At 47.2% G+C, this 27010-nt stretch overlaps 1 protein-coding gene across 2 annotated transcripts in view; it reads right to left on the reverse strand.

The window, feature by feature from the left end:
- Window positions 1–27010, reverse strand: part of LAS1L (LAS1 like ribosome biogenesis factor) — a 60054-nt gene that overhangs the window by 3246 nt on the left and 29798 nt on the right. Inside the window, exons 8-13 of one of the 2 annotated variants that reach the window (XM_090061801.1) lie at window positions 25952–26037; window positions 25281–25490; window positions 22536–22668; window positions 21555–21940; window positions 18627–18771; window positions 13180–13305 (exon numbers count right to left, since the gene is read on the reverse strand). In XM_090061801.1, coding sequence (XP_089917927.1) covers window positions 13254–13305; window positions 18627–18771; window positions 21555–21940; window positions 22536–22668; window positions 25281–25490; window positions 25952–26037 — 1012 coding nt within the window. In that variant the 3' untranslated portion in view covers window positions 13180–13253. Of the gene's footprint in view, window positions 1–13179; window positions 13306–18626; window positions 18772–21554; window positions 21941–22535; window positions 22669–25280; window positions 25491–25951; window positions 26038–27010 lie in introns of those variants that run through there. The other variant, XM_090061800.1, reaches the window with a different exon arrangement.

Raw genomic sequence — 27010 nt, forward strand, 5'->3', positions numbered from 1 at the left:
TCTGAGGCCAGACGCTGACATCACTTGGTGTAATTCAGGAAGTTTGCCAACAGCATGTTCATAAATGGCAGACTGTCTGCCAGTCATGAAGGCTGAAACTGCACGATCATTGCTGAGCAGGGGAGTAGTGCTTTCCTGCTTGGGATTTGAGAGAGACAACCCTACGCTACAAACGCTGTGCTTTAGCTAGGCAATCTAGTACATGGTCATGTGTCACTACGGTAAAGCCTCGAGGTTATTTAGCTCCTCGATTGTGCTCAGATGTTCAGGAAGAGTCCTGCTTCTCCAAGCTGCAGGAGTTTGGTTCCTATAACCGCTGGCCTGGTCTACGCAGCGTGCTGTATAGACGACTGGAGAAGTTGCGTCAAGGGCTCCACAATACACCGAGGGGCCGAGTCTGTGTTGGTCAGACCGAGACGAACAGGCATCAAAGAAACAGACCACAGGACTGTGTACCTGGACATCAGGCAACCTTATGGGAGGCAACGCTCTGTGGAAAATCCCACGGCCTGATCTGTCAAAGCACTTTACTCTTACTGGTGTTGCAGGCCTCCAGCTTGTCAGGATACATGGAATTTCCCATTCTTGATTTAAGGAAAAACTTCTGAAATAAGGCAGTCCCCCAGCCAGCTATTCCCTGTTGGTAACTTTCAGTAAATCAGCAGAATATCTGAAATCCAAAAAACATTTCTGAGCTCCCAGAGTGCCTATACACAAGCATGGAGGCTGCTCTGACATGCTGTAATTACAGTGGATTTGAAAGGCAGTCCTCCAACCTCCAGAGCACGTGTAAAAGTGCCCAAGGTTTTACCAGAGACAATTCTGAACTATTTACCAGGAAGTGGAGCCCAGTTAGACCAGCTAGAACCTGGGCACACATGGAAAAAACAGACCGATGGGCCTGAATACCTCCCTCAACAGGTACAGTGAGGTTATACACAAGCCTGCCAGTGGTCAATGGCTGCCTTCCCAGCCAGTGCTGACATTGTTCTTCCCATTGCAGGAGACCCATGCCCACCCACAAGCAAAGCAATGTGAAGTTCAAGGCTTCCTGAGCCGATTTCCTACCTTGAATAACAGTGCAGTCCAGGCTGCATTCTGGTTACAGGATTCTCCTTCTGCCTCTCCCAAATTTAACTTCAGCTTTACAGCCTCACAGCATTTCAAAGTAACAAACTGCAACTGTGGGCTGAACAGCATCCCCTCCAAGCCTGGGCAGGCAGGTAACCTTCTGGGACCCTGCTTGCCCTTCTGTAAAATGGGGAGAAAGGGATGCACTGCAATGGGAACTGCAAGAATTTACAGGTGCTCAGATAATGCCAGCCCTTTCTCGACGTGACAATCCGCAGGTGACTCCTTTCCTGCCACGTCCGCCTGAGTACTAGCAAAGGCTGGACGCTTCGTTCCCTAAACTCCTTGCAAGCCAGGCACAGCAAGGATCTGAAAGGCAGTAACACCATCCTTCCCACACATGCAGATGGCAGGAGCAACTGAACAAGTGGTTATTTTTGCCCCGATACCTTTTTTTTTTTCTAATGCCTGGATTTTCTAGTCTGCATGAGCTGCACGACATGTCCTTAACACACTAAGAATTCAGCCTAGCACCAGGCAGAAGCTAAGCATACAGAACATGAGGAGGAAAACAAGAGCCCACCCATCCCCTCTCCACGGCCAGCAAGAGAGCCTGCTGTCCATGGTTACCCCTTGGGAGCCATGTGGAGAGCTGTTCCCAAGGACAGGGAGAAGCTGCACCTTCTGGCTTGCTTTAGAGATTTAAGCAGCATGCTCCACAGAAAAGGCCTGACACTGGATTCCAAGGGGTCCAGCTCCCAGGGACCCGAGGCTCCCATTCAGACTCATTTCAAAGTGCCATCCAGGCTCTGACTGAGGAATTGGAGCCCCTGGCTGAGGGCACTATTTGGAGAAAAGTGGTAATAACTCAAGATGATGCATTAGAGGCAATTAGACCTGATCTACTGACAAGGCCTTCTAGCAAAGGTCTGCCACCACCTGAACTTCTCCTAGGAGTAACCTACGCTGCTGTCAGCAGGCAGTCCTGGCTGCCAGTCAAGAAGGACAGTTTTCTGCCACCACAACCTGCTATTTTGAATGGTACGATGCATGGGAGCTCTACCACTCGCGGACATCAAAGGCCATTCCAGCACCAGAATTGGTGGTTTAGGGCAGGCTGCTGGAGATGATGAACCGTCTTGCAAAACTCTGACAGCTACAAGATAGGCGTATGCTCCCAAAAGCCTTTGCTGACAGCAGGGGTGACCAGAGGTGCCCTGACGAGAAGCTCTGTACCTCCTGCCAGCCACCCGCTGGTTGGATTAGGAGGGACTGAATTAAACAGTAGGGCAGCGCTGTCCCACCTTTTTGAACATGGGGCCAGATCAAGAACTTTTTATCACCCAGTGGGCCGGCGAGCCATATTCAAAGACCTCACAGGAAGCGGTATCAAATCAGGAAGTGATGTCACATGAGCTTTGACACCAATGATATTGACAATGAAATGGGTCTGGAAATGTGGTTTAAAATCCAAAACAAAAACAAGATAAAAGCAACAATGAAATAACACCAAACACTTGACTAAAATAAACACTTTCGCTTCTACTCACTTCTCAATGAATGAAAGAAGCATAATGCAAGTCGACAGATCAAATGTGGAAAAGATATCAGCCAGAGAGGAAACTAATCAAAGCAACAAAATACAGGCATTTTTGAGAATAATCTTCAAGAAGATGTACTTTTATTGCATTAATAACTTGTTAGTAACACATCTTTAACAAGTAGTAACAAGTTGAACCCCCAACCCCCCACAAAGAAAAACAAAAGCAAACACAATCCAAACACTGGGCAGTATTTTTACAAAGATTTTTATCTGCTCCAAATTTATGTTGGAGCCCAGATCGTTCATGCTCTATTCTTGAGCATACTGTTCAGTCTTAAACAAGCATACAGCAGAGTTATCCAGTGAGGTTCGTAACTGGGGACATACTGTTACAACAGGAACTATCCAGGCAAAAAAGAGACAGGTGGCAATACAACTGTTGTCAACCCTCAAGAAAACAAGCATGCTCCAATCCACACTGTAAGTGTACAAAAATAGTATAAAAACGATGTGTACAAGTCTACTCTTATTAACTTTCTGAAAACTACAATGAACGCTGATTTCTTTAGTGCGATACCTGGCATTGTTTTTGCTTGCACAAGTTATCAATATTTGCTGGCACACTTGATGTGGCGATGCGGAGTATTCCAGACAGACATCCATCTGTCAGAAGTGGTCTTGATTTTGTTTTTATGTTCTTCATTCTTGAGAAAAGCTGTTCACAGCAATACGTGCTGCCAAACAGTGCAATGAACCGAAGTGCATGATTCAATAGATTTGGGAAAGAGTGCCATGTAACATATTGACTATAAAATGTCAGTAGGTCATGTTCTGCAAAGGCTCTCTTCAAGGCACCGTTACTCGGGATGTCAATTAATGCCATTTGGAACGTGTCAGGAGCATCAATGGCAGCCGATCCAAATGGATCTGCAAACAGCTTCAACTCATCACTGTGTTCCCTGAAATCTGCAAATCTTTGTTTGCATTCATCCAGCAGAGAGCCGATCAGTGCAGAATACTTGTCATGGTTCACAGTCTCAGCACTTCTTGTTAATAGTATTGTGAAATGGGTGACATTCTTTATATTCAACTGTTCCTGAACCAATTCCAGCTTCTGAACAAAGGAATGGATGTGTTCATACAGTCTGGTGACAAACTGATCCTTCCCTTGTAGTTTTATATTCAAATCTGCAAGATACTTGCTGATGTCAACTAGGAATGCCAAGTCATTCAGCCATGCATCATCGTCCATGAAGCTGACATCTTTTCCTTTGTTCGTCATGAAGGTTTTTAATTTTGTTGAGCAGTGACCAGAATCTGGCTAGTGTGGCTGCCCTGCTGAGCCAACAAATTTGGCGGAAGTAAATAACATCATCATGCTCTGATCCTATCTCAGCAAGAAATGCTTGGAACGGTCTATGGTTAAGCCCCTTTGACCTTATGAAACTGACTGTAGAAACAACCTTTTCCATCACACGCTTCACCTCCAGGGCCTTTGCACACAGTGGTTCCTGGTGAATGATACAGTGCTGCGTGATGACATCCTGAGTCACTGACTTGACCAGTAAACTAACAGCTCCATTGTGCTTGCCTATCATCGCAGGGGCTCCATCAGTTGTTAGACCAGAGTTTGTCCTCTGGAAGATTGAATTGCAACAAGACACGTTTCACTTCATTGAAAACGTCCTGTCCCATCGTTTTGCCTTTCACTGGACGTAAGTCGAGCAGTTCCTCAACAACGTGGCGTTGTTTGGTTACTCCTCATACCACTTGATTGCCACTTGAGCTGTATCACTCACCTCTGTGCTTCCATCAACCCCCAAGCTGTAAAACTGACAGGCACTGGGTCATTTCATCAGTGAATCTTCAATGTTTGATGCGATGTCGTCTACTCTTCCAGCAACTGTCTGATGTGAAAGGCTGATTTTCTCCACCATTGACTGTTTGTCAGGGAATACCACAGATGTAAATATGCCCAAGCAATCTTTCACAAATTTTCCCTCTCGTAGCTATTTCCTCGGATGTCAAGAAACCGATCTTGGTTGCTGCCTCAGACTTCTGCCGCGCAGCTCTGAAAAAAGACTGCTGCCCATTCATGCTGTTTTAGAGAGTTCACCTAATCAATCTAATCTGACCCACCGGGTTGTCAAATTTCTTTGCATGTTTTGTAAGAATAACGTCGCTTCACACTGTACTCCTTGCAGACAGCTACTTTCTCTTGGCAAATCAGGCACAGGATGTTCCCGTTTTGTTCAGTAGCAAAAAAATCAGTGGCCCAACTATCTTTGAAAACTCAACATTCAGCATCGATTTTTCATTTCCTCTGATTTGCCATCAGGCGAAGTTAAAAACAACTCACCAGTTCAAAATCACCATTTTATTACTATGTAATAATACTGTGGGATCAATACAGACCCCCAGCCATGAGGTACAGTCATAATATGCAAGGTACAGCCTGACATGTGCAGGTGCTGCCATCATATGCCAAGAGCAACCTCAAATGCCTCAGTAATGTCAGGCCCCGGCCCAGTGCCAGGACAGGGAGTGAGGGCAGGACTAGGGCTTTGGTCTCCTGGTGCCAGTCCTGGTGTCTCTGTCTCATGGCTGGGGCAGCCCAGCCATTACTGGGTTTGGGTCCCGTATGGGCAGCGCTGTCAGCTAGCACCACAGGCCAGCCAGTTATTATAACGCAAGACAAACACCCCTTTCTACCCTCTGTCCTGGGCCAGAGAGCCCCTGCCTGTGCAGCCCTGCTGCACCTGCCTGTTACTGCAAGGTTCGTGGTAGCCGCTGGCGGGCAGGGGCAGGAGGGACCCACTCTGCATCCAGCCAGCCACTGCCCCAGAGACTGAAGGGGAGAAATAAATAGCTCCACATCCCCACCCCCGGGCAGCGCAGCCCCACGAGCCGGCGCAGCCCCTCCCCCGCCCGCCCGCAGGGCCCTGCTCACCGTGGTGACCGGCCGCCTCAGCACTGCGAGCCTGGAGCGCAGGGCCTGGCAGACGCCAGCTCCCGCCGCCTCGCCCCACGCGGGTCATGCCAGGACCCTGCCTGCCAAGGCCGCCCCGGGGCTGCCCAGCGCCAGGCGCTGCACCCCGTTCCTGCCCTGCGGCCACCGAGCCGGGCGGGTCCGGGAGGCAGGCGGGACACCGGGGGCAAGGGGCTGTGCTGGAGAAAAGCAGGTGCTGTCCCCAGCTTGTCCTGTCAGGCGTGGCCCCTGGCGGGGAGGAGGGACCTGGCTCACGTGACGAGCCCGGCCCTGCGGGGGTGAGCAGCTCCCCTCCCCTCCCGACCCCCACCCGCCTGTCCCGAGCGAGGGACTTCAGGCCTGAGAAAATGGCTCGGTGGGCCGCATGGCGGCTGGCAGGCCATATGTTGGATGAGCCCACAGTAGGGCATTCAAAGATGCAACATGTCCACTCACTCTCATCACATGCAAGCTCTACCGTTTTCAGAAACCCAGGGCTGAAGACCCCATGCAAGAGGAGAAGGACTAGGAGGCTGATCCCATTTTAAAGCAACTAAATTTGCCTCTCAGAATAAGACTTTGGCTGAGCTAGACCGTTCCTCCTGGCTGCATCCACCAGTCAGGCCTGTCCTCACTATTCTGGATTAGCCCAAGCTCCATGGTGGACTAAGCAGCACACTCCTGAGTGCCAGGTGGGAGATGGCCATGCCCTGGAGAAGGTTCATTCGTCACCCAAACACCGCTCACTCCTTCTGAACACGACCTATGTCCCTAGACCCAGCTGTGAGCACAGCCGAAGTCCACTGGAGCTGTGGTTCCCTCCTCCCAGCTGCTCTGCATCTGAGCAATTTCTTACACATCCCTTCTGGTGGATTTAATAGAGCTGAGGGGCCATTAGCCAAGCTCTCATTTTACACAAGCTAAATCCTCTTAAGTGGGAAAGCCATGCTCTGAATCCACTGCTTGAGTTCAAGGTAAGTCTTAACACCACTGTTCCTAACTCTATAAAGTTTCAGCTATTCCACTATGGCACAGTGCCCTGACCCTCCATGTACTAGACTGGCCCATACAGTGTTTACCAAATATTGCTGTGGCCTCAGCTGCGTGGGGTTAAGGACCACAGTCTGGGCTTTCCAGGGCTGAGGGACGACCTGGATCTTTGCCAGTGCTGTTCCTATTCTGACCTCGCTCAGATGAGCGTCTCAGGAAGCAACGCACAGCTCATCAGCAGCTACATTTCTGCTAGCCACAGTTGCCCAATCTGTGCTAACTCAGAGCCAGAGCCAGACATCAACAATTAACCTGCCTTTTCTTTAACATCCCAACTATGTTGAAGCTTGGGATAGAAAGTTCTGCACTTCAGTGGAAATGGTGCGAGAGAAATCAGTCTTTGTGTCCAAAAGATGATCTGTGCCTACTCCATACAGCCTCTATGGGACTCGGTACCATAACAGATGGCTGAGTTTGGTACCCAGTATTTGAAAGGAGGTGAGGGCCAGCTGCTGAGCCTCTTCCTCTGGCCATGTCACCTGACTTCTTCCTTATAGGTAATATCAAGATTAAGATCTTGCCCTTGCTCTTCAAGGCCCTTTTAAACTTTGCCCCAGCATTCATCCCAGTCCTCATCCCATCACAGGCCCTCCTTTGTCAGCACTGCCAGTTCTGACATGTAGTTTGTCGAACCTTCCGACTCCTGCCTGTAGCTTCGGTGCAGTAGGAGCAGACATCCTCCTGTTCAGCATGTCAGGATGCTGGCATACTGGAAATTACCCTGGAGGAGGCTTTAGAGAAAATACTGCAGAGAACAACCGCCTGTGAATGGAGGGTGGACTTGATGTGCTCTAGCAGAAGTTTGGCTACAGACAGCCATGACATCTGTCCTAGGAAAAACCATTTTATCCTAGGACAAAGTGCAGTCATTCAGATATCCCTGTCTATAGTCCCAGGATGAATCCTAAAAGAAAACTAAGGAGTACTAAGCATTTACCCCAGGACACGGTGAAGTGCATCTGAGTGGCTGTCCTGGGACTGCAGCACTGACTCAATGCACTGCTATTTTTCTGCCGTTCAGCTGCTCACTAACCCCAAAAAGAAGGGTGATGCGTGTCCATGCCAATCCTGGGATATTTCAGTCTGGGACACACAGCCACACCTTGTCCAGGGACAAATGCAGTGTCTGTTCTTTGCCTTTGGTTTCTAATATCCTGGCTGTTTAACAGCGCACTGCTGAACGACTGCCCGCTTCCACATGAGAACGCTGCGCTTCAGTCCTGGCAAGGTCATACTGGCAGACACCCAGTAAGTAAAATAACTTGGGATAAAGGGGCTGGGGAAGTGAAGATTTGTTCTCATTACACAGAGAAAGCAGCACCACTGTGCATTGTGGTGCCTGGTTTTGGCCTCTGTGTCAGGCTGTAAACCATGAGGAGCTACAGCCAAAAAAAAAATTAGCTTTTAGGTGATTTCTTCAGGAAGTCAGCTGCATCCGATAAGTCACTTGCCCTCTTCCTCTTTCACTCCCAAGACACACATGAAGAACAGGGGTTTGAAGATAAGAGTAAACAACCTTCATTCTCAACCACAAGATGTAAAAAGCCTGAGTCACCAAGAAGATTGCTAAATGTATCCCTAGCTTTTGAGAGTGCTTTAGGAGCAAGCGCAAGTAAAAACAATGCTAGCAAAAGCCCCCCTCCGGCCCTCTTCCAGGCATTACCACAGAAAGTCCCCCCAGCCCACAGGGAACATATTGGCAAAAAATAGGTTTCCCCCAGGGTGGACATAGTCTTGTATCACAAGACTGAATGGCATCCTTTCTCCCCACCACATTCAGAACAAACTACTCATCCACACTGACACCCCTGCCACAAATTCACACTTACTGCTGAAACAAAACCTTTGTATTCAGCTGTCACCTATTGCATTTGTTTCTTCCACGCCCAATTACTAGCACTGAGGTAAGCTACACGGCAAGAGGCTCATGGAAAAAAACAAAGTGGGTCAGATCCCTTGGGTGTCATTTGTGAGACCCTACAAAATCCTGCAGTCCTTTGCCCAAGCATTTTCAGAGCTCTGTGGGAATGTGTGGTGGAAGTGAAAGCACTAAATCGAAAAGCTGCCAGCACTTTGAGTGAGTCTCTAGGGAGCCAGATTATGTTTTTATCCACCAGGCACAAATGTAGGTGCACGTACAGCTTTCAGTTAGCCCTACCTTGAGGAGAATGGCACGATTCCACTCCAGCCAGTGGCCACTTGTCACGGCACGAGCCAGGCATGGGTGTGTAAGGAGAACCCTTGATTTTCCCTGTGCGCAATACCTCTTACTGCTGCTTCCCACTGACGTTACACAGCTGTTTTACAACAGACCTGCCGGCTACTGACTCAAAGGACGGTCATTTAGATCAGTGTTTCTCAACCTGTGGGTTGTGACCCAAGCGTGGATCACAAGAATATATGAAAGGGTCATGAAAAAACTTTAAAAATGGACTCTCTCCTTTAAAGGAGAAAAACTCGGGAAACCGTGGCTTTTCCTCACAGGCTGGCAGAGATCCAGCCTGCGAGGGGCTGCTTGGGGCCCCCCACCCCACACACTGGGGGGCTGGGGCCTGGGGGCAGCCAGTCGGGAGTGAGGGGCACTGAGTCAGCACTGGCTGTTGGTATTTACAACTGGATCCTGGTACAATAAAAGGTTGAGAACTACTGATCTTACGTTTCTGTAAAAAGCCTCTTAGAAATAAGTCTCCAATACACCAATTGGAAGCTGTTTTCTGTCTTCCAGCGACATCATCTGCTACCCATTCTGAGTATTCATGAGTCAATCTAATATTTTACCCATCTTTCTAGACATTTCCTCATTGTCTGGGCCCAGAAAAAAAAAAGCGTATCCTTTTTGTTAACTCTGAGGACCAAAGGATTGCCAGAAGTTATTTTGGGACAGACCGAATAAAGCAGTTACTACAGTTTGCTACATGCAATGAAGTCCTAGACACGTAAGTCTCTAAAGCAGGCTTGTCCAACATACAGCCCGCGGGGCTGCGCTGCGCTGCTGGGGAGATGGAGATGTGGAGCTATCTTTGAATACAGCTCGCCAGCCCACTGGGTGATAAAAAGTTCTTGATCCGGTCCCACGCTCAAAAAGGTGGGACACCGTTGCCCTACTGTTTAATTCAGTCCCTCCTAATCCAACCAGCGGGTGGCTGGCAGCAGGTACAGAGCTTCTCGTCAGGGCACCTCTGGTCACCCCTGCTGTCGGTAAAGGCTTTTGGGAGCATATGCCTATCTTGTAGCTGTCAGACTTTCGCAAAACAGTTCATCATCACTTCCTGCATGTCTCCAGCAGCCTGCCCTAAACCACCAATTCTGGTGCTGGAATGGCCTTTGATGTCCTTTAACTGCGAGTGGTAGAGCTCCCATGCATCGTACCATTCAAAATAGCAGGTTGTGGTGGCGGAAAACTGTCCTTCTTGACTGACAGCCAGGACTGCCTGCTGACAGCAGCGTAGGTTAAACTTGGAAAAGTTCAGGTGGTAGCAAACCTTTGCTAGAAGGCCTTGTCAGTAGATCAGGTCTAATTGCCTCTAAAGCATCATTTTGAATTACTACCACTTCTCTCCGAATAGCGCCCTCAGCCAGGTACACAGTCCTGTGGTCTGTTTCTTTGATGCCTGTTCATCTCGGTCTGACCAACACAGACTCGGCCCCTCAGTGGTGTATTGTGGAGCCCTTGACGCAACTTATCCAGTCGTCTATACAGCACGCTGCGTAGACCAGGCCAGCGGTTATAGGAACCAAACTCCTGCAGCTTGGAGAAGCAGGACTCTTCCTGAACATCTGAGCACAATCGAGGAGCTAAATAACCTCGAGGCTTTACCGTAGTGACACATGACCATGTACTAGATTGCCTAGCTAAAGCACAGCGTTTGTAGCGTACGGTTGTCTCTCTCAAATCCCAAGCAGGAAAGCACTACTCCCCTGCTCAGCAATGATGGTGCAGTTTCAACCTTCATGACTGGCAGACAGTCTGCCATTTATGAACATGCTGTTGGCAAACTTCCTGAATTACACCAAGTGATGTCAGTGTCTGGCCTCAGATTTTCACACCGGGTTGGTAATGACAGTAGCTCTTAACTCATGAGTGAGGACAGGGGGTGATTTAGTGGAGCGGCATTGCTGCAAATTGGATTTTCTCCGTTGTGCAGGAAAACACACTCGTTAAGGTCCTTTAGTCGTTGCGTTGTGCTTTCCTGTGATTTGCCTGGCTTGTTCTTGCGAAGGCTCCTTACAGCGTGCGGTCTGACAGGCTGCTCAAAAGGCCTTTAAACTTTGAGAACGTGTCTGTATTCATGCAACCTCCCAGTGGCAAGAGCTGCTCTATGACCAGAAATGATCCTATTCTGATCAAATGCCAGCCTGAGGTACAAGGTCGAAAGGGCCCGCAATATCCTGTTACAATGGGTGATGCTTTCAAAGCGCCACCTGATTTTTCAAAAATTACTTTTCTTTTTTTTAATTGCTTAAGGTTCTCAAGACTCCGAAACCACAAAATTGTTTCTATTTGTTGCCTTTGAAGTGCAGGATTATGCTCTTCAGTGCATCATCCAGTTTGGGGCTCGCCCGATTATCAGATATCTGTTCTGCTCTCTGAAGGAGCAGTTCCTTTTTATGAAAGGATTCAGTTACAGTGCCTGTAGCCTTGGCGCTCTGGGTTTCTGCAGATGGGAATAGGTTTGATATTAACCTGAGTCGTGTAAAACGCAGATAGGCTGGCAAGCAGTGCCTGTAATCTGTTAATGAGTACTGCAAAAGGCCTCATGCCTAGTTGTTACAAGGGAAATCTCGACTCAATGGCTGCAATCTGGAGGGAGCTGTGTGCGGATAACATGGCTGCAGCACTTTGTCCTGGTTTTCTTTACGGGCCTGTATAGCAAAGCATTAAATTGCTTCATTAAACCATTTGTTTCCTAGCTGGCATACACGGCCATTTCTGCTTGGTAGTGGGACGTTTGGGCAAGTAATCACAAACCTGTGTGCTGCCACGTTCTGGCAGTGATTCTGTTGCCCTCCACGTGTGCGCACACACCTGGGACCAGGGGCTCTAGGAAAAGGAAACTCCAGCTGCAGTTGAACACCTCCGTGCCCTTAGAGAAGTGAATGTGACCCAGTCAGTCAGAATAAAGCAATGGGGACAAGCGTAGAAACTGCCCCTATCAAAGGCAACTGCTTGGTCTGAAGCAGGAAACGAGAGCCTCGGGCATGTGCCCCAATGTTCTTAGCAAAAGGCATTTGATGAGCAGTTGTTTCTCTTGAGCTGCTGTCCGTAGCCCCCTTATCTTCCGCTTGACACAGACTTGGGGCTGGCCGTGAACATCCCCATCTGGGGCCCAGCGCTCTGGGAATGCTGCATTTGAGCGCTGATTCCCCGCAGAGGCGGAGGACGCTCTCTGCACACAACTGGGGCAGCTTTCTGAGTGCCCACATTTCTGTTGCTTTCACTGCTTTGCAAGAAAGCAGAGGACAGTAGCTGTGTGGGCAAGACCCCAGCTAGAAGAGTACAGTCTGTGCTGGTGTAGCATAGCCTTGGAGAGTATGCCAAATGGTGCTTGGCTTTCCAGAAACTGGGTTCATCTTTTAATAATCTTGATTGACGTTTGGATTCCACTGCCCCTGGGTGCCGGGTAAGAAATACGGCTGTTTGTACCTCCGCGTTGGGCTCACAGAGTGAGCAGGCAAAGAACAGACACTTACTTGGGAGAACAATGGGCTGGCACTACAGTTGAATGATCCTCAAGCACAAAGAGAACAGAAAATGCCTGCAAATGACACAACAGGTTTTCCTTCCCTCTCCAAGGATCGCTTCCTGTGAGGTCTTTGAATATGGCTTGCCAGCCCACTGGGTGATAAAAAGCTCTTGGTTCGGCCCCACTTTCAAAAAGGTGGGACACCCCTACTATAAAGGCAGTGATGTTGTTAAGTGCATATAAGGTATGCCTCGCCTACTTTGAAACAGCAGAAGAGCATTTTATAAGTGAAGGAAAATGTCTACAAGTTTCCAAACACATTTCAGCATCAACTTTGTTCCATGACTGTATACAAAGCTAGAAGGGATCCTTGCTTGTACATGGCTTTTTATCCAGTGCCTGCTTTCCCTAGGTCACTCAGGCAGTCTGCAAGCTTGACCTTTAAAATAAAACCCACTTGAGAGTCCATGGAGCAAATGAAAAAGCTGGTTACAAAGAGGAGGCCTTGAAAGCACAATAGCTTAATACCCAGTTCTAGGAAGTTACACAGGCTGGAGAAAAGGACCCCAAGAGATTTATTAGTTTTTTTCACGCTCTTCTCACTATCCACAGCCATGGCTTTTACAATGATATTTTTTTCCTCTAAGGGACATTACTGCAGGTCCCTTAGTTCTGATTTTTTTAATGTCCTTTGAGAGTTCTGGTTAAAAGATGCCAAACTGCTATGCTCCTTAAACATGAAGCCTAGTAGTACCAGAGCTGCAGCTTCCACCTTACTGATACAAGGGCAGCCTGTCACTACAACTATAACAGAAGCTAGAACAAGAGTAAGGTTTGCCTTTCAAATTTACCAGTTCTCTAAGAAAAATCCTTCCATGCTTCCTCCTGCAAATGGTCAGGCATCCCCTCCAAAAAGCCATCATATGCCCCCAAACTCTCATAAGTTACGACGGTCCAAAGGAATTCTTTTACTTTGCATAAAAGGTGATCTGAAAAGAAACAACCCATTAAGGGCTCCAGGCTATCAGCTCTATCATCACATTCATCACATTCACTTCTGTTGTTGTAGAAGCAGGAAAACCTGAATTCTTTCACACTATTTAACATAGCAAACATGTTTTCACATAAGCAGCTAGAGAAATATGGAAAAGGGGTGAGAGAATAAGGACCTTAAAATCACCGCTGAGTGAGTCTCAGCTGCTGCCACCAACCACATGATAATTCTCTAGAGGCCATTTCTGCTTTCTGTTCATCAGGAACTTATTCAGGACCTCTGAATACAGGTGGATCAAGACCTCTGAATACAGGAGAATCCCTTCTTGTAAATCACATAGTTGGGGTTTTTTTAATCATAACAGCATGTTGAAAACACTGTATGTAGGCTGCCAAAAGGTCAAGAATCGCAGCCAATATTAGCAGCCTCCCATGAAATTCCAGCATGATGAAGCATTAGCAGGGCTTCACAAATGCAGCCGGCAGTGGTAAGGAGGAAACAATCCGTGGGGAAAGTGTGACAACTGGCATGAGGAGAGTGAAAATGAGGAGTATTTACTTAATGCCATCGCTGATTAGATGCAGCAGAGATGATGACCAGGTGCTTGTCAGATGCAAGGAGCAGTACCTGCAGGAGCATTAAAGTTGTGGCCTTAGTGTACGAAGAGCATACACTGCTATGAAAGGAAGGGCTAAATGAGTCAGGGAGGGAAGAAGAGGGTAGAGAGAGGCAGGAAGGGTTAGAGACTGATTCTTTGCTTTTCCAGAAGCCTCTGAGTAGATGATTAAAAGGTCAGAGAGACCTATTTCCTTGGATGGAGGCAACGGACAGTAGAGGTGAGCTAGGGCAGAGCACACAGGCAGGAAGAGAGGAAATAATACTGCTCTTTGCTCATGTAGCATGCAAGAAGCACTCCAGACAGGCAGCCAGAAGCCAAGAAATGTGGAGGGCTGCAAAACGATGGCTCTAGCCTCTGCTCCCCCTCTTAAACAGGCACTTGCATCCCACATGTAAGGGAAGCCTACTAGGCTTCTCTCCTCTTCTGCAAGGTTTGTGCATCACCTCCAGCTAGTAGATTCAGTTCACCGGCTAGCAGGTGTCTAGTACGCAGTTCAATTCACATTTATAGATATGTATTAAATTCCTTAGCATGGGCTGAGGATGTAGGAGAAAGGATTACTATAGAGGCTCCTTGGCAAGAGTTTCCTATTTAATCAGATACTCTTCCACTTGAAGTAAAATTGCAAGCTATCAGTCTTCAGTGACAAGGGACTTGCTGATCTCAAAAGGCATCCTGATCAAGCCCATAATGTTAGTGAATTTTCCTAACAAAGGAAATCAGTGGGTGCAGAGGCAGGGACTGTATGCCTACAGCTAGCTAGGGGCAATTTTTATTGTGGTCCAAGGTCCAGGTCCTTTCATACCCTAACAGGCCGATTGGGAGTATACATGCATGGTAATTCACATACATATAAAGTAGAAACAGGGATGATCCCATGGTAGCTTTTCATCCCTGCAACTTTGGAAATGTCACACCATCACCAATCTTGAGAAATATGCTGGGACTGTAGCATGCTTGTTACGCCTACCACCATCGAGTCAGGAAGGGCAAATTCTACAGCTGGCATCTAGTAACAGGTTTCAGTCGAGCCAGAGTAATGAATCACACTACTCTTTCATGTATTTTGTTACAGTCTCCCTGAGCAGGAGTGATGACTCTATCAAACACGCAAAGCAAAATGAACAGAACCCATGAGAAGTGGGTGACAGGTAAAGACTGTCAGGGAGTTTGTTGGCAAGCTGATAAATGGTACCAATTACACTTGTTCTTGTTAATTGGAATTCTGCTGCAGCTCCCTATTCACATCTCTTCTCTCGCCTACCTAAATGTTTAGCTGTATAACTGGGGTGCCTGAGTATTTCATGGTAAATGTTCAACACCCAATAGCATCAATAGGGATTTGAGGATTAAATGAAAACTGATCTCTGAATCCCACAATTCAACCCCTGAGCACATTTCCTCTACAAAACATGCTGTGTTGGTTCTTGTTCAAGACTCATCTGACCTGGGAAATTATCACTCAGTCCTAAAGTCTGTTGCTTGCATAATACTGGGAAGAGGTCTCACTTCCACTGTTCAATAGCACCAGTGGGAAAACAGTTGAGAAATAAACGGCCAGGTGCTCTGCTTTATAGAGCTTGTCTGGTGGTCAAAACAGGGATTCTGGGGGTTACAGAGCCTGCATCTGCTAACAACTTACATAGTTATCCTCAGACTCCCAGCCCACCCCTTGCATTGCCTACAATGATGACCTGTCTCACAAAGATACTGAGACCTATTTAACAGTTATTGGAGCCTTTTGACAGTCCCAGATGTGGGGTGCTACGGAAGTATAGCTGTTTTCTCCCTGGCTAGCTGGCATCTTCATTTCTATTTGAGTGAAGCCAGTTGCAATGTGTTGCCATTATTGGCCAAATTCCATCAATATCTAATTTCATCCTGACAAAGCAGCAGCACAGTCCTTGCAGCTGAGTGAGGGCATGTAAGGGCAAAAGGACCATGCCAGAAATGCTACAGAAAGCTAAGCATGCCTGCTCCACCCTGAAATGGATGCAATGTAGCTCCCTCAGTGAGGCACTGTATGCATGCCAATAAGCTTGTTCTCTCAGCTGGATGGCACTCAGCACTGCAGTGGCACTATTACACCTGTTTTGGGGGTAGGGCCTAGGCTAGCAGCAGCAGCAGGTTATGAGCTGGTGCTCAGTGTGGGGAAAAATGGCCCCCGCATGGCCAGCACCCTGTCCTGCAGCCGCTCAGAGCCTGTGCCTGCTCTCTGGTGATGTGGTGGAGAAGCAGGACAGCCCCGCTCGGGCTGCAAGCAGCTGCCGCACGGGGCACCAGCCACAGGGACCGGGAGCAGCTGCTTTTCCCCTGCACTGAGCACCAGCTCGTTCCCCGCTGCCGCACGCTGCTCCCTGCCTGGGCACAGGGCTGGAGCGGGGGCACTGGGAGTGACCGGGCGAGCACAGGGTCTTCCTGGTGCTGGGTGCGGGCTGCGCCCAGCACTGGTCCCAGGCGGGAGCTGCAGCATCCTGTCATCTGGCATGCAAATCGGGGGCCCGCACCCCCGGGAGGAGTCCAGCACAGCTCCGCACCCCTCCCAGGGGTGCAGGCAGGCCCCCGATCTGTACATTGGATGACAAGAGGCTGCTACTGCCCGGGACTGGTGCTGGGTACAGCCCTTGTTTCGTTCTGAAGCTGTTTCAAAGGCTTTTGTTTCAATTCGATTTCGCTGTTTTGACCTTGAAATGCATTGAAACAATTCTGAAATGAAATACTTGGCGAAATTTTCTACGGTCCTACCCTCCAGTTCCCACCCACCAGTCCAAGCCCCCGCCAGGGGGGTTCTCCGGTTATACTGTGCAGAACAACCGGGAGGGCTCCACAGACGACAGTGGTTGGAGAATTGCTGCTCTTAGCGTTTCCAGTGCAGTAGATCTAGCAAATGCAGCAGGAACGGCCACTTGCTTATATTCTCAGAGGTTTCCATGGCAGAAATTATGTTTAAGGCCCTTCCGTGCAACGGAAGAGATGCAGCTGATTTGACATTGAAGCAGCTGTTCGATGTCAAAGCCATTCAGAGCTCTTGGATTCGGAGGGTGATTATCACAGCTTAATTGAAAACGAGCCTTCATACAGGAACAGGAACGTTGCCATCGTGTGAATTTGACTGGGGATGATTCAGCTGAAGAAGTGATCCCCAAACCCTGCCCCCGCCCTCCCCCCACCCTCCTATATTGCTCAGAGTCACAGGGAATTAATGCATTCAGACTGAGGCGGGCAAGGAAGATGAAGCACGATGTTACCAGCAGCATGTTACTTGTGGGCCAGGCAAGGCTGGGGCCACTGAGCTAAAGTTTCCCCCAGCACTCCCATCAATTCCAGTACATTGTGTAAACCTCTAGAGAGGCTGGATGCACCCTGTCCTTACCCTGGTGTAGCTCTGGCAAAGAAAGCCTTATTAAGCTGGTTTACCCACAGTTTATACAGCAGCCACAGCAGGTTTTGAAAATTCATCTCCACTCATTCATCTAATATTCTGTGAAGAGGCAGCAGCTTCCCCACCGGGATGCAGGAGAAACCTGGTAATGATTTCTTGAGGAAGGACAGGGGGTGGGGAACATTGGGGGCAAAGCTGGGACTACCAGAAGCTGTTGTCTCAGTGGGATACGACCAAAACTGTGACTTTAATTGCCACATGAATCTCTCCACAGACACAACAGCATTTAGCTTTCAGACAGTTAAAATAAAATAAAAAACCAACCCATGAGCTCCAAAACAGAAAGCAGAGAGTCTTAGGAAACAAGGAGCTGCTTTTATCACAGTGGCAATTACACATATGTCTCCCCAGGTTATCCTGAGACTGTCTAGGGAGAAAAGGCAGCAGAAGGATCAGCTGTGGGTAGGATTCTTCCACTCAGGTGTCAGCCACTGCTTTCAGAAGTGGCTTTGCAAGACACTGGAGACGGTTCAGCAACCTTACATATTGCTGCCAACCAATAATGATTTCAGTCCTATTACAGGCAGCTCATATTTTCTGAAGGTTTTCAGCAACTCACTGTGAATGGTGGGAACAGCCAACAAGGAGGTCTGTTAAGCAGAGGACTGGATAATTGCCGTGAGCTGACAATGGGCCCATTTGGTAAATATTTCATAGCATCCGTGTACAGTACATAAAGAGAAGTTTCTATTTGCTTATGCCTACTATACTTTCGTGGGAGGAAAAAAAAAAAAATCGGTTCTACTCTATTGTATTAGGACACACATTCTTCAACCAACTCCTTCCTGAAACACATATGTGGAGTTTTAAAATTAACTTTAGCTTCTTAAGCACATACGAGGGGACTGTGGATACTGTAAGACCCTATTTTACCCTATTTTTCATTCACTGATTGTCACTGAATAAATCTGCACACTAAGCTAACAGGATATTGGTATAATCCAAGTTGTCAGCAGTTGAGGTTACCCAGCGAAGGTCTCTAAGCCTCCTACCTTTTTCCTTCCAAACACACTCAAGGTCAGACATTACCCTTCCTTGTCCTCCCAACCTCCACAACTTTGCCCTCTGCACTACTCTCATTGGTGCAACAATAAATGAAACAAACTTGGAAAGCAAACAGAACAATTTCAAATATTGCTCAAACCACTAGAAATATATAGGCACTACTGTATCCAGCTTCTTGAAACACCATGAACTTGGATAATATATGTTTGATGATGCAATCGCAGAGAGCCCCCATCCCAACACTACTCACTTCATACTGAGAGAATGCCTCTCATCTCTTGTCACTGGCTGATCGATCAGGGACATCACAGAATAATGCTCCACCATGAGACCATCAGGTTCATCCGCTTGACCGGGGAGTTTCCCGAGAGGGAAGTCTTTCCATTGTACTTCATCTAGGTTGGAAAAAACATTCAATGCATGAACTGGAAGCCTGTGCTCTAAGCTGACTTCAGATATATATATATATGTATATGTATACATATATGTTTATAAGCTGTACATTCATTTTAGATTTTGTGCAAATAGTGTGGCATCAATACAGCAGGACATCTTATCTCCTCTTAATTTTGTTTCTAATCACTATTGCTCCACAAAAAGATCACTGTGCCATGTGAAACAACAGGAAAAATGTTAGTACTGCAACAGTATATACTTCATGCTGATCAGGTTAACGAAACATATCCAGACTCTAAAAAACAATGTTCTCGAACACTTTTTTTCTCTTATTACCTGACTTCTGACGTGTTTTTGAAATGAAGGCAGCAATACACATCTATTACTTATCAAATTTCAGGAAAGCACCTAATTTGTTCTCTTAAAAATAGACCAAGGTTTTGTACATAGAAGAAGCCACTCATATACATGTTAAACTCTTTCTCCCTTCTAGAGATCTGAATATTGCATATTTGCCCCCCACAGCTTGTTCCAGTGGTTTCTATCCATGATAACCTTTTTGCCAGGGTCCCCAACAGCACAGAAAGGACATGGGACATATTTTTTTAATTCAAGAGGGAGGGAACAGTTGGAACAAACATGCTGTGGACAAGACAGGTAAAACACAAGTTGCAAGAGTTTATGAAATTTCAGCACCCAACTCCCACTGACCTGCAGCAAGAATTTTTTGCCAAATTCCTGGAGAATCATTCCAAAGTCTAAACCCAAATAGGCTACAAAATGGAAAGGCAAGAGGATAGACGCTGGGGAATTCTGAATAGCCTGCAAGAATTGCAGGTGCGGGGAAGGCAAGAGGGAAAGACCCACAAAGCCCCTGGGGAAATACAAACCCTCTCTTCTGGTTTACAGGTAGGTTCTTACAGTGACAGCTATCACTGCTGTATCCCCTCCACCACAACCTGCTCCTTCATTTGACTGGGAGCCTTGCACTCTAAAAAGAGACCATCCATACTCATCATTTTCCCCCTCAGATTCAAAATTTCACATATAAGAAGTGACTCGTTGCTGAGTTAGGTTTCAGGAGCTGCATGAAAGATGCAAGTGCTATGTGGAAAGCAAGGTTTCAGTCTCACTTACTTTCCTATGATGGGCTGCTGACTCTGGAATGGTGATGGGTGGTGGCAGGGGACGGACAGGAAGGTGATCTCAAAAGGTAAAATTCCTAGTAAGGAAGTTATTGTAAATGGAAACATCAAGTTAAGCACCCACCCCACCTGCCACGAGCTACTTACTGAGGGCAGAACCACTAAGACAATGTCAATACCCAGCTTCGACCTAGAAAGACTATTTCAGCCATGCACAAAATGTGAACAAAACACTGGGGCCCCTTGTTTGCCAGGCAGAACTTGCTTCCAGTTCAAACAGAAACTAGGACTGGGCTCTTTGAGTAGGCAGCAACTGTGGCTTCATGGCTTTAGAGCATGAGGTAAAACAATAATGCTCTCATCTGTGATGGCAGTTCCCGGGTGACACAGTAACACAATTAAAGGATGGCACAAGTAGTGTTTGGTGCTTTTCACTGCAGCTCATCCTGAAATGCAGCCACCTGCTATGAATTTAGTGGGCTGTGAATCACCTGGATACAGTCATCTGCTTCCACTCGACTGGGTAGAGAAAGAGTTTTTGCAAATTTTTTTAGGTCCAGAACTATACTAATGTATTTTGGGCCAACGTTACATTTTTTTAACAAATCAGATATAAACAAAAACATCATGAAAAGCACCTAACGACCTACTTAAAGATGTCAGACAGCAGGGAGGGGGCTTCACATGCATTTTTCCTTTTTATTTTTTATATGATTCAAACCAACCAGAACGTGGAAAGCATTCTCTAGGTTTCCAAAACATTCATCTCCGGTAAGCTGCCCACATCAGTTTAACTAGGCAGAGCTGCTCCAACAACCAAGGATATTTTTACTCGGGAAAATTTCTCTCTGATGGAAGGCAGAAATATTAACTGTCTGTACCTGAGGGGCTCATGCAGCCCTGGGCCTGGAATGTCTCCCCTGACCAAACTTCCCAGGTTCTTCTCTACCCACTCCCTCTCTGCAAGACCCTTCTACAGTCACACTTCACCCATGACCACAGTAAATCTTAGAATACTATCACACCTTCCAAAAATCCCAGCAAGTCTAAACTGGCAACGAGCAGCAGAGTTGTGGAAGTAACGAAGCACTTGCTAAACTGCTGGGTCACTCCCTTGCACTACTTGCCTTGGTCCATCCCTCTGCCAGCTGTCTATGCAGACTGTAAACTTCCTGGGACACGGCAGCTGCTTGGAAAGCACCTAAATACACCACTAATAAATAACATCCATGCCAGGGGTTAGTGATCCCAGTGATCTTTTTAGCGATTCCAGTCTGATAAGTGGAAGGTTTTGGCACATCTTGCTGCAGACCATGAAGCACTGGTGTTTCTTTACTGTTCGGTTGGCAGCCGCTCCTCTGTCAATCAGCTACACTGGAATATTAACCACAGAGGGTGACGCTTGATGCTGAAGTTAATGAAACATTAACTATGTGGACATAAAAGAAGCAATCCTAGTTTAAAGCACTGCTAGAGAAGAGACATCTATATGCAAATGGGAGGCTGGAAAAATGAAGTTTACAAGGGCATGGCATGGACATGGCTTTGAAACAAGTTTCAGTCTGCAGGAGCCTCTGCATTTCAAATGACACCTGCTGGTGAGGAAGGGAGAGCGAGGAAGTCTGTGACCTTTTTACCTGAACTGATTTGCCAAACAGATCCTTGCAGTGCAGCCCTTTTCTCAGCTACAGCCATCATGTTCACAGGATGCAGGAGCTCTTCCAAAGATGGTGACTCTGTTTCCATCTCTGTTTCCTCCTCATCTTCCTCCTCCCCCTCTTCATCTTCACCTCCACCCAGTACAGTTTCTTGCCTTTCTGCCATCTGGCCTTGCTCTTTGGCCAGATTATCTTGCTTGGCCTTCCACTGTAGGCTCTCAATTGTATAAATTGGCTGTCCTCTAGTATCTGAAGAAGAACCTGGACTGGAGAGGGAACTTCCTTCCTGAGTGTAGATGGAGGAAAGGTAAAGAAGATTTTTCTGAGTGTCTAAAGGCAAAGGAGGCTCCATACCTGTGAGAATCCTAGAAAGGGAAGAACAGAATCAGTCTCACATGCAAAAACCAAGTGTTACAGAAACCAGAAGCCTCTTGCACAAGGGTGCTTCCAGCCTTGCTCTCCCACCCCTTTGCAGTGGATTGCTAGGAAATGGTGATAATCTTCTGCAGGGGTGCAAGGCAAAAGTTAATCCCTCTTTCTGGCTTTCTTTTTTAGTAGCGCCTCTCTCTCTTTTCAATCCTAATTGAAGTTTTTGTGTGAAATGGGAGTGATCACTGTTCAGTGGAAGTTACAAGTTACATGCTCTCTGCCATGTCAGCAACCCCTGCTTTCTCCTGTACCTTGAACGTTTAACGTCACTGAATTGAGAAAAAGTTTTGTTACACAGCACATTTAGTTTTTCCTTGAAAGGAAACACCCTGAGAAGTGTGTTTTTCCTCTTTCATATCACAGTGAGGGAAAAGAGCAAGAACAATATGAGTTATATAAACCAAATTTTCCACAAAAGTGAAAGAAGTGGAAGGAACTATTGGTCATAACAGCATACTGGACAGGCAAGAGACACCACAGAACTCTGCTTCCTGCTCCCGATGCTTTTCCCCAAGTCACGGGGTCACTTACAGCTGAAGGAGGTGGGGAGTTGCCCAGCAGGGAGCTCCCAAGCAATTATCAACGAGCTTTAGCCACTGCAAAGGGATTCTGCGGAGAGACAGCTTCCTTTTCCGACTCTGGTAACAGGATTCCATTTTCTTCCCTACAGAAAGGATGACAAGGAAGAAAGGGAGTTTCACAAAGAAGAAATGCATTGGTTGTACCCACACCTTGACATTTTTTTAAGCCGCTACTCTCCTTAATAGCTAGGACTAAGGCATTTTGCAGGTCACTCTTCCACCCAGTTCTGAGGTTAGGTCTATGCTATTAAGGTTTGGCAGCACAGCTTTAACAGCTACGAGTACATGTATGTGGGAGGAGGAAAAAGGGGGGTGTTTGGAGGGAACAAAACACATACCACACCCTCCAGCCTATGTAGCTATGCAGATGAAACCCCTGGCATGGATACAACTATGGAGACAGAAAAGGGTTTCTGTTTGCTTTCCTCATGTCATTCAGGGACGTGGTATAGCTGTGCAAAAACAACTCCTGTGGGCATATGCTGCATCTCTACAAGGGCACTCTGCCCACATAACAAAGCTGGCATAGCTGGAAGAGTAGCAGCTCTTCTACTGTAGACAAACCTCAAAATGCAGCTGCTTCCAGAGCAAAACACAGTGCAGATTTGCCAGTTTTGATATCTCTAGTTTGCAGGATTTAAAGATCTAAGGAACTAGGATACGTTCATGGAAGGGGTAGGATGACAAAAAAGGGAATGCTAGCTCTCCAGTCAAGATGTCACCTGTCTAGAGCCAGGTTATGGTCCCTGGGTTGCACAGCAGGGTGGGGAGTGTGTAGTTTTCTCTCTTCTGAGCTTTGCTGGCTTCCACATAGGACTGGGGAGCATTTTTTCCCCTCTTGTTGTGTCAAGGGTTTTTTTCACATTCCTCAGAAGAACTGGGCATTAGCTGCTGCCAGGACTGGGGGGTTTTGACCGGGGTGTGCCACAGCTCCTGCTGGGACTAAAAAAACCAGAGGTTCTTGCACCTCCACTCAGGGTCAGGCCACATCTGAGAATCAAGAAGGATTTGTAGCACACAGTCAGATCAGAATGGACTATGGGTTTCTTTTCTTTCTCTGCAGTGAGGACATGTTCCTCTTACTTAGTTCTGTCAAGTGTATTTTTAACTACCACTTTCTGTCCTTATAGTGGTAAGACACTGAAAGTGCCCTCATCCCCCTGCTTTACTTTCATAGTTTCATAGTTTCTAGGGTCGGCAGGGACCTGAGTAGATCATCTAGTCCGACCCCCTGCCACGGCAGGAAAGATTACTGGGGTCAAACGACCCCAGCAAGGTGTTCATCTAACCTCCTCTTAAAGACCCCCAGGGTAAGAGCCTGCACCACTTCTCTTGGAAGTTGGTTCCAGATCCTAGCCGCCCTGATCATGAAGTAGCGCCTCCTGATATTTAACCTAAACCTACCCTCTGCCAGCTTGTGACCGTTATTCCTGGTCTCTCCTGGCAGTGCTCGGGGGAACAGGGACTCCCCCAATGCCTGCTGATCCCCCCTGACTAGTTTATAACAGGCCACTAGATCCCCCCTCAGCCTTCTCTTTTGGAGGCTGAACAGGTTCAGGTCCCGTAGCCTGTCCTCATAGGGCCTGCCCTGCTGTCCCCTGATCATGCGAGTGGCCTCCTCTGGACCCTCTCCATGCTGTCCACATCCTTCTTGAAGTGTGGCGCCCAGAACTGGACGCAGTCACTCCAGCTGTGGCCTGACCAGTGCCGCATAGAGGGGGAGGATCACCTCTTTGGACCTGCCTGAGGATGCATCTGTGGATGCATGACAAGGTGCGGTTGGCCTTCCTAACTGCCTCCCCACACTGCCGGCCCATGTTCATCTTGGAGTCAATGATGACTCCAAGATCCTTTTCCGCCTCCGTGCTGACAAGAGGGGAGTTCCTCAACTGGTAGGTACGGTGCCGGTTGTTCCTCCCCAGGTGCATCACCTTGCACTTGTCTGTGTTGAAACCCATCCTATTCTCATCCGCCCACCCCTGTAACCTGTCTAGGTCCAATTGTAGCCTATTCCTCCCTTCTAGCGTGCCCACACCCCGCCCACACCTTAGTGTCATCAGCAAATTTGAACAGGGTGCTTTTTACCCCCTCATCCAAGTCGCTGATGAAGATGTTGAACAGTGCAGGCCCGAGGACGGAGCCCTGGGGGACCCCACTGCCCACATCCTTCCAGGCTGAAAATGACCCATCCACCACCACTCTCTGGGTATGGCAGGTGATGGTGTCTGAGGTTTTGGGAAATGTGCCAGGTAGCTGTGTGGCAGAGCTGGTTGTATAGTTTTAAAAATAGGCTAGACAAGTATTTGTAATAGGATAGTTTGGATTTGTAATAAAATAGTTTGGATACAGATGATCCTGCCTTGAGCATGGAGTTGGACTAGAGCCCAAGGTCTCTTCCAGCCCACCTTCTCTACAATTCTATGCTCCCACCCTGGGAAAATCACCATGTTTTTAAGCCTTAATGAAGCCATCATGCATTTTTGAATAAAAATTATTTCCATCCGTTGCAGTGGACTGAATGCAGTTGTCTTCATCTGTCAATCCTGAAAGCCATTATAAATTTATGGAGTCTGTTTAATAATTAGGATCCCTGCATTTGCATCTTGCAAGTGTTGTTGACTTTCTCTCTCTCGAGCCTGTACAGGAGAGGATCTTAAACCTGAAGGTTTCAGTAAACCTGAAGGTATTCACTCACTGGCTTTAATTTTGGTGTTTGCAGTCAAGAGTTCAGCAATCCAGTTGATCAGGTACTGAGACCTGAGTTCTGAAGATTCAGAGCATTGTTTCAGGTTAGCAAACATTTTCTCTATCAAGGACTGTGTGAAGTCTTGGGAATGGAGGCCCTTGAGCAGAGGCTGCCAGAAACAGTAAAATATCTGAGGGATGTCCAGCAATTCTTTGTTTTCTATATAAAAGAAATTACAGTTAAACAGATATACTTTTAACATGACAACTGGTGCAGTGCTTGGGTCAAAAGGTACTGAGTTTAGTAGTCCTGCACTTTATTCCAGGCACCCTACTCCCACTGAGAATCATAACAAGAGAAGAAATAGGAAAAGCAATGGATGGGTAACACAATATTTCAGCAAAAGCATAAAGTAGGATGCCTGATCGAATCATGCTATAAACCACAAGAAAACCTACCTCTGTTTTGCTCATCCTTTGCCAGCTTAAGCTCAACTTCCGCATAATTAAGAGCTATTTTGTCTAAAAAGATGCTATAAAAGGGTGCACATCGAGCAAAGCAATAAAGCTCTGCCAGTGTAATAAAATTTGGGAAACCAGAGACCACCCACTGAGAAACCCGTGAGTTAGGATTTTCAGAGAGGCCAACAATTCAGTAGAGAAAATAAAGTAGACATTCACCATCAGACTTGATATTTAAAGTCTCCAGGTGCTCCACCGTTGGGATGAGAAAGCCGTCCTCCAGCAGCGCTTCAGCTACCATATCCCTAGAGAAATTGGAAGTCCCAGTTAGTCCTTACATCTCTTATCATGCCTTTGAAACACTGCAAGCTGTATACATGGGTTCATTTAGTTAATGAACAGCTTAAGGAACAGCTTAACAAGGCACAAAATACTTATCCAGATTTGGCTGGTAGTGATGACACTGTATCCCAGCTGAAATTGGAAGGAAAGTGCAATTATACAACTGTTCCTTGGCCAGGACATTGAAATGACACCTACACTGATGGGGGTGGAAATTCACTGGCACTAAGATGTCAAATATAGTGCAGGGGATTTAGTCATATCTTTTGTTACAGTGAAATATCTATAACTGACAATAGAGATATTGCAGTGCTCTCAATATCTCAACCAAGTCTTATAAGGACCACAAGCAGCCATGACAACTGTATTTAGTCACATCAGAGACATGTTGTCTTTTGCACCTCTGGCAACATGCCAAGGTAAGATGCTGGTCCAAACTATCAGAACTTCCTGTCTGAATCACCGCTGTCATGTTCAACTGTGCCTGGAGTCCCACATCCACATGGCAATCACAATTAACCATAGTTTGAGAGACCAGCAGCTCACAGCCCAAGGCCAGGTCTGGCTGCAAGCAGGAGGAACTGGTTCCACTGACTAGAGAAAGGAAAACCTACCTAAGTTCGACTATGCCCAGTAGTAAGGCCCAGCCGATTTATGTATAAATGTCTACAACTACTCAGCACTGAAACTCAAGTTCGTTATTTGGTAACACACGAGACAGCATTGAGAAAAGGGTTTACCCACCGTTTTCAAACACTGAATGACTCCAGGAAGGAACTGGTATCTCTGCCATGCTCTCTTTGGAGCTGCAGGGGCAGAACTAGAGTTAAAGGAGATGTGCTTTGCTAGAGGATGATGTCTGAAGCTCTATTGTATTTTGTGATGGGGAGGGGTGGAAGGGCCCTCAAACCTGAACACGCAGGTAAGATAGTTGTA

This window comes from Crocodylus siamensis, chromosome 8, assembly GCF_052110815.1.
Source record: "Crocodylus siamensis isolate JL-2025a chromosome 8, ASM5211081v1, whole genome shotgun sequence".
Lineage (NCBI taxonomy): Eukaryota > Metazoa > Chordata > Crocodylia > Crocodylidae > Crocodylus > Crocodylus siamensis.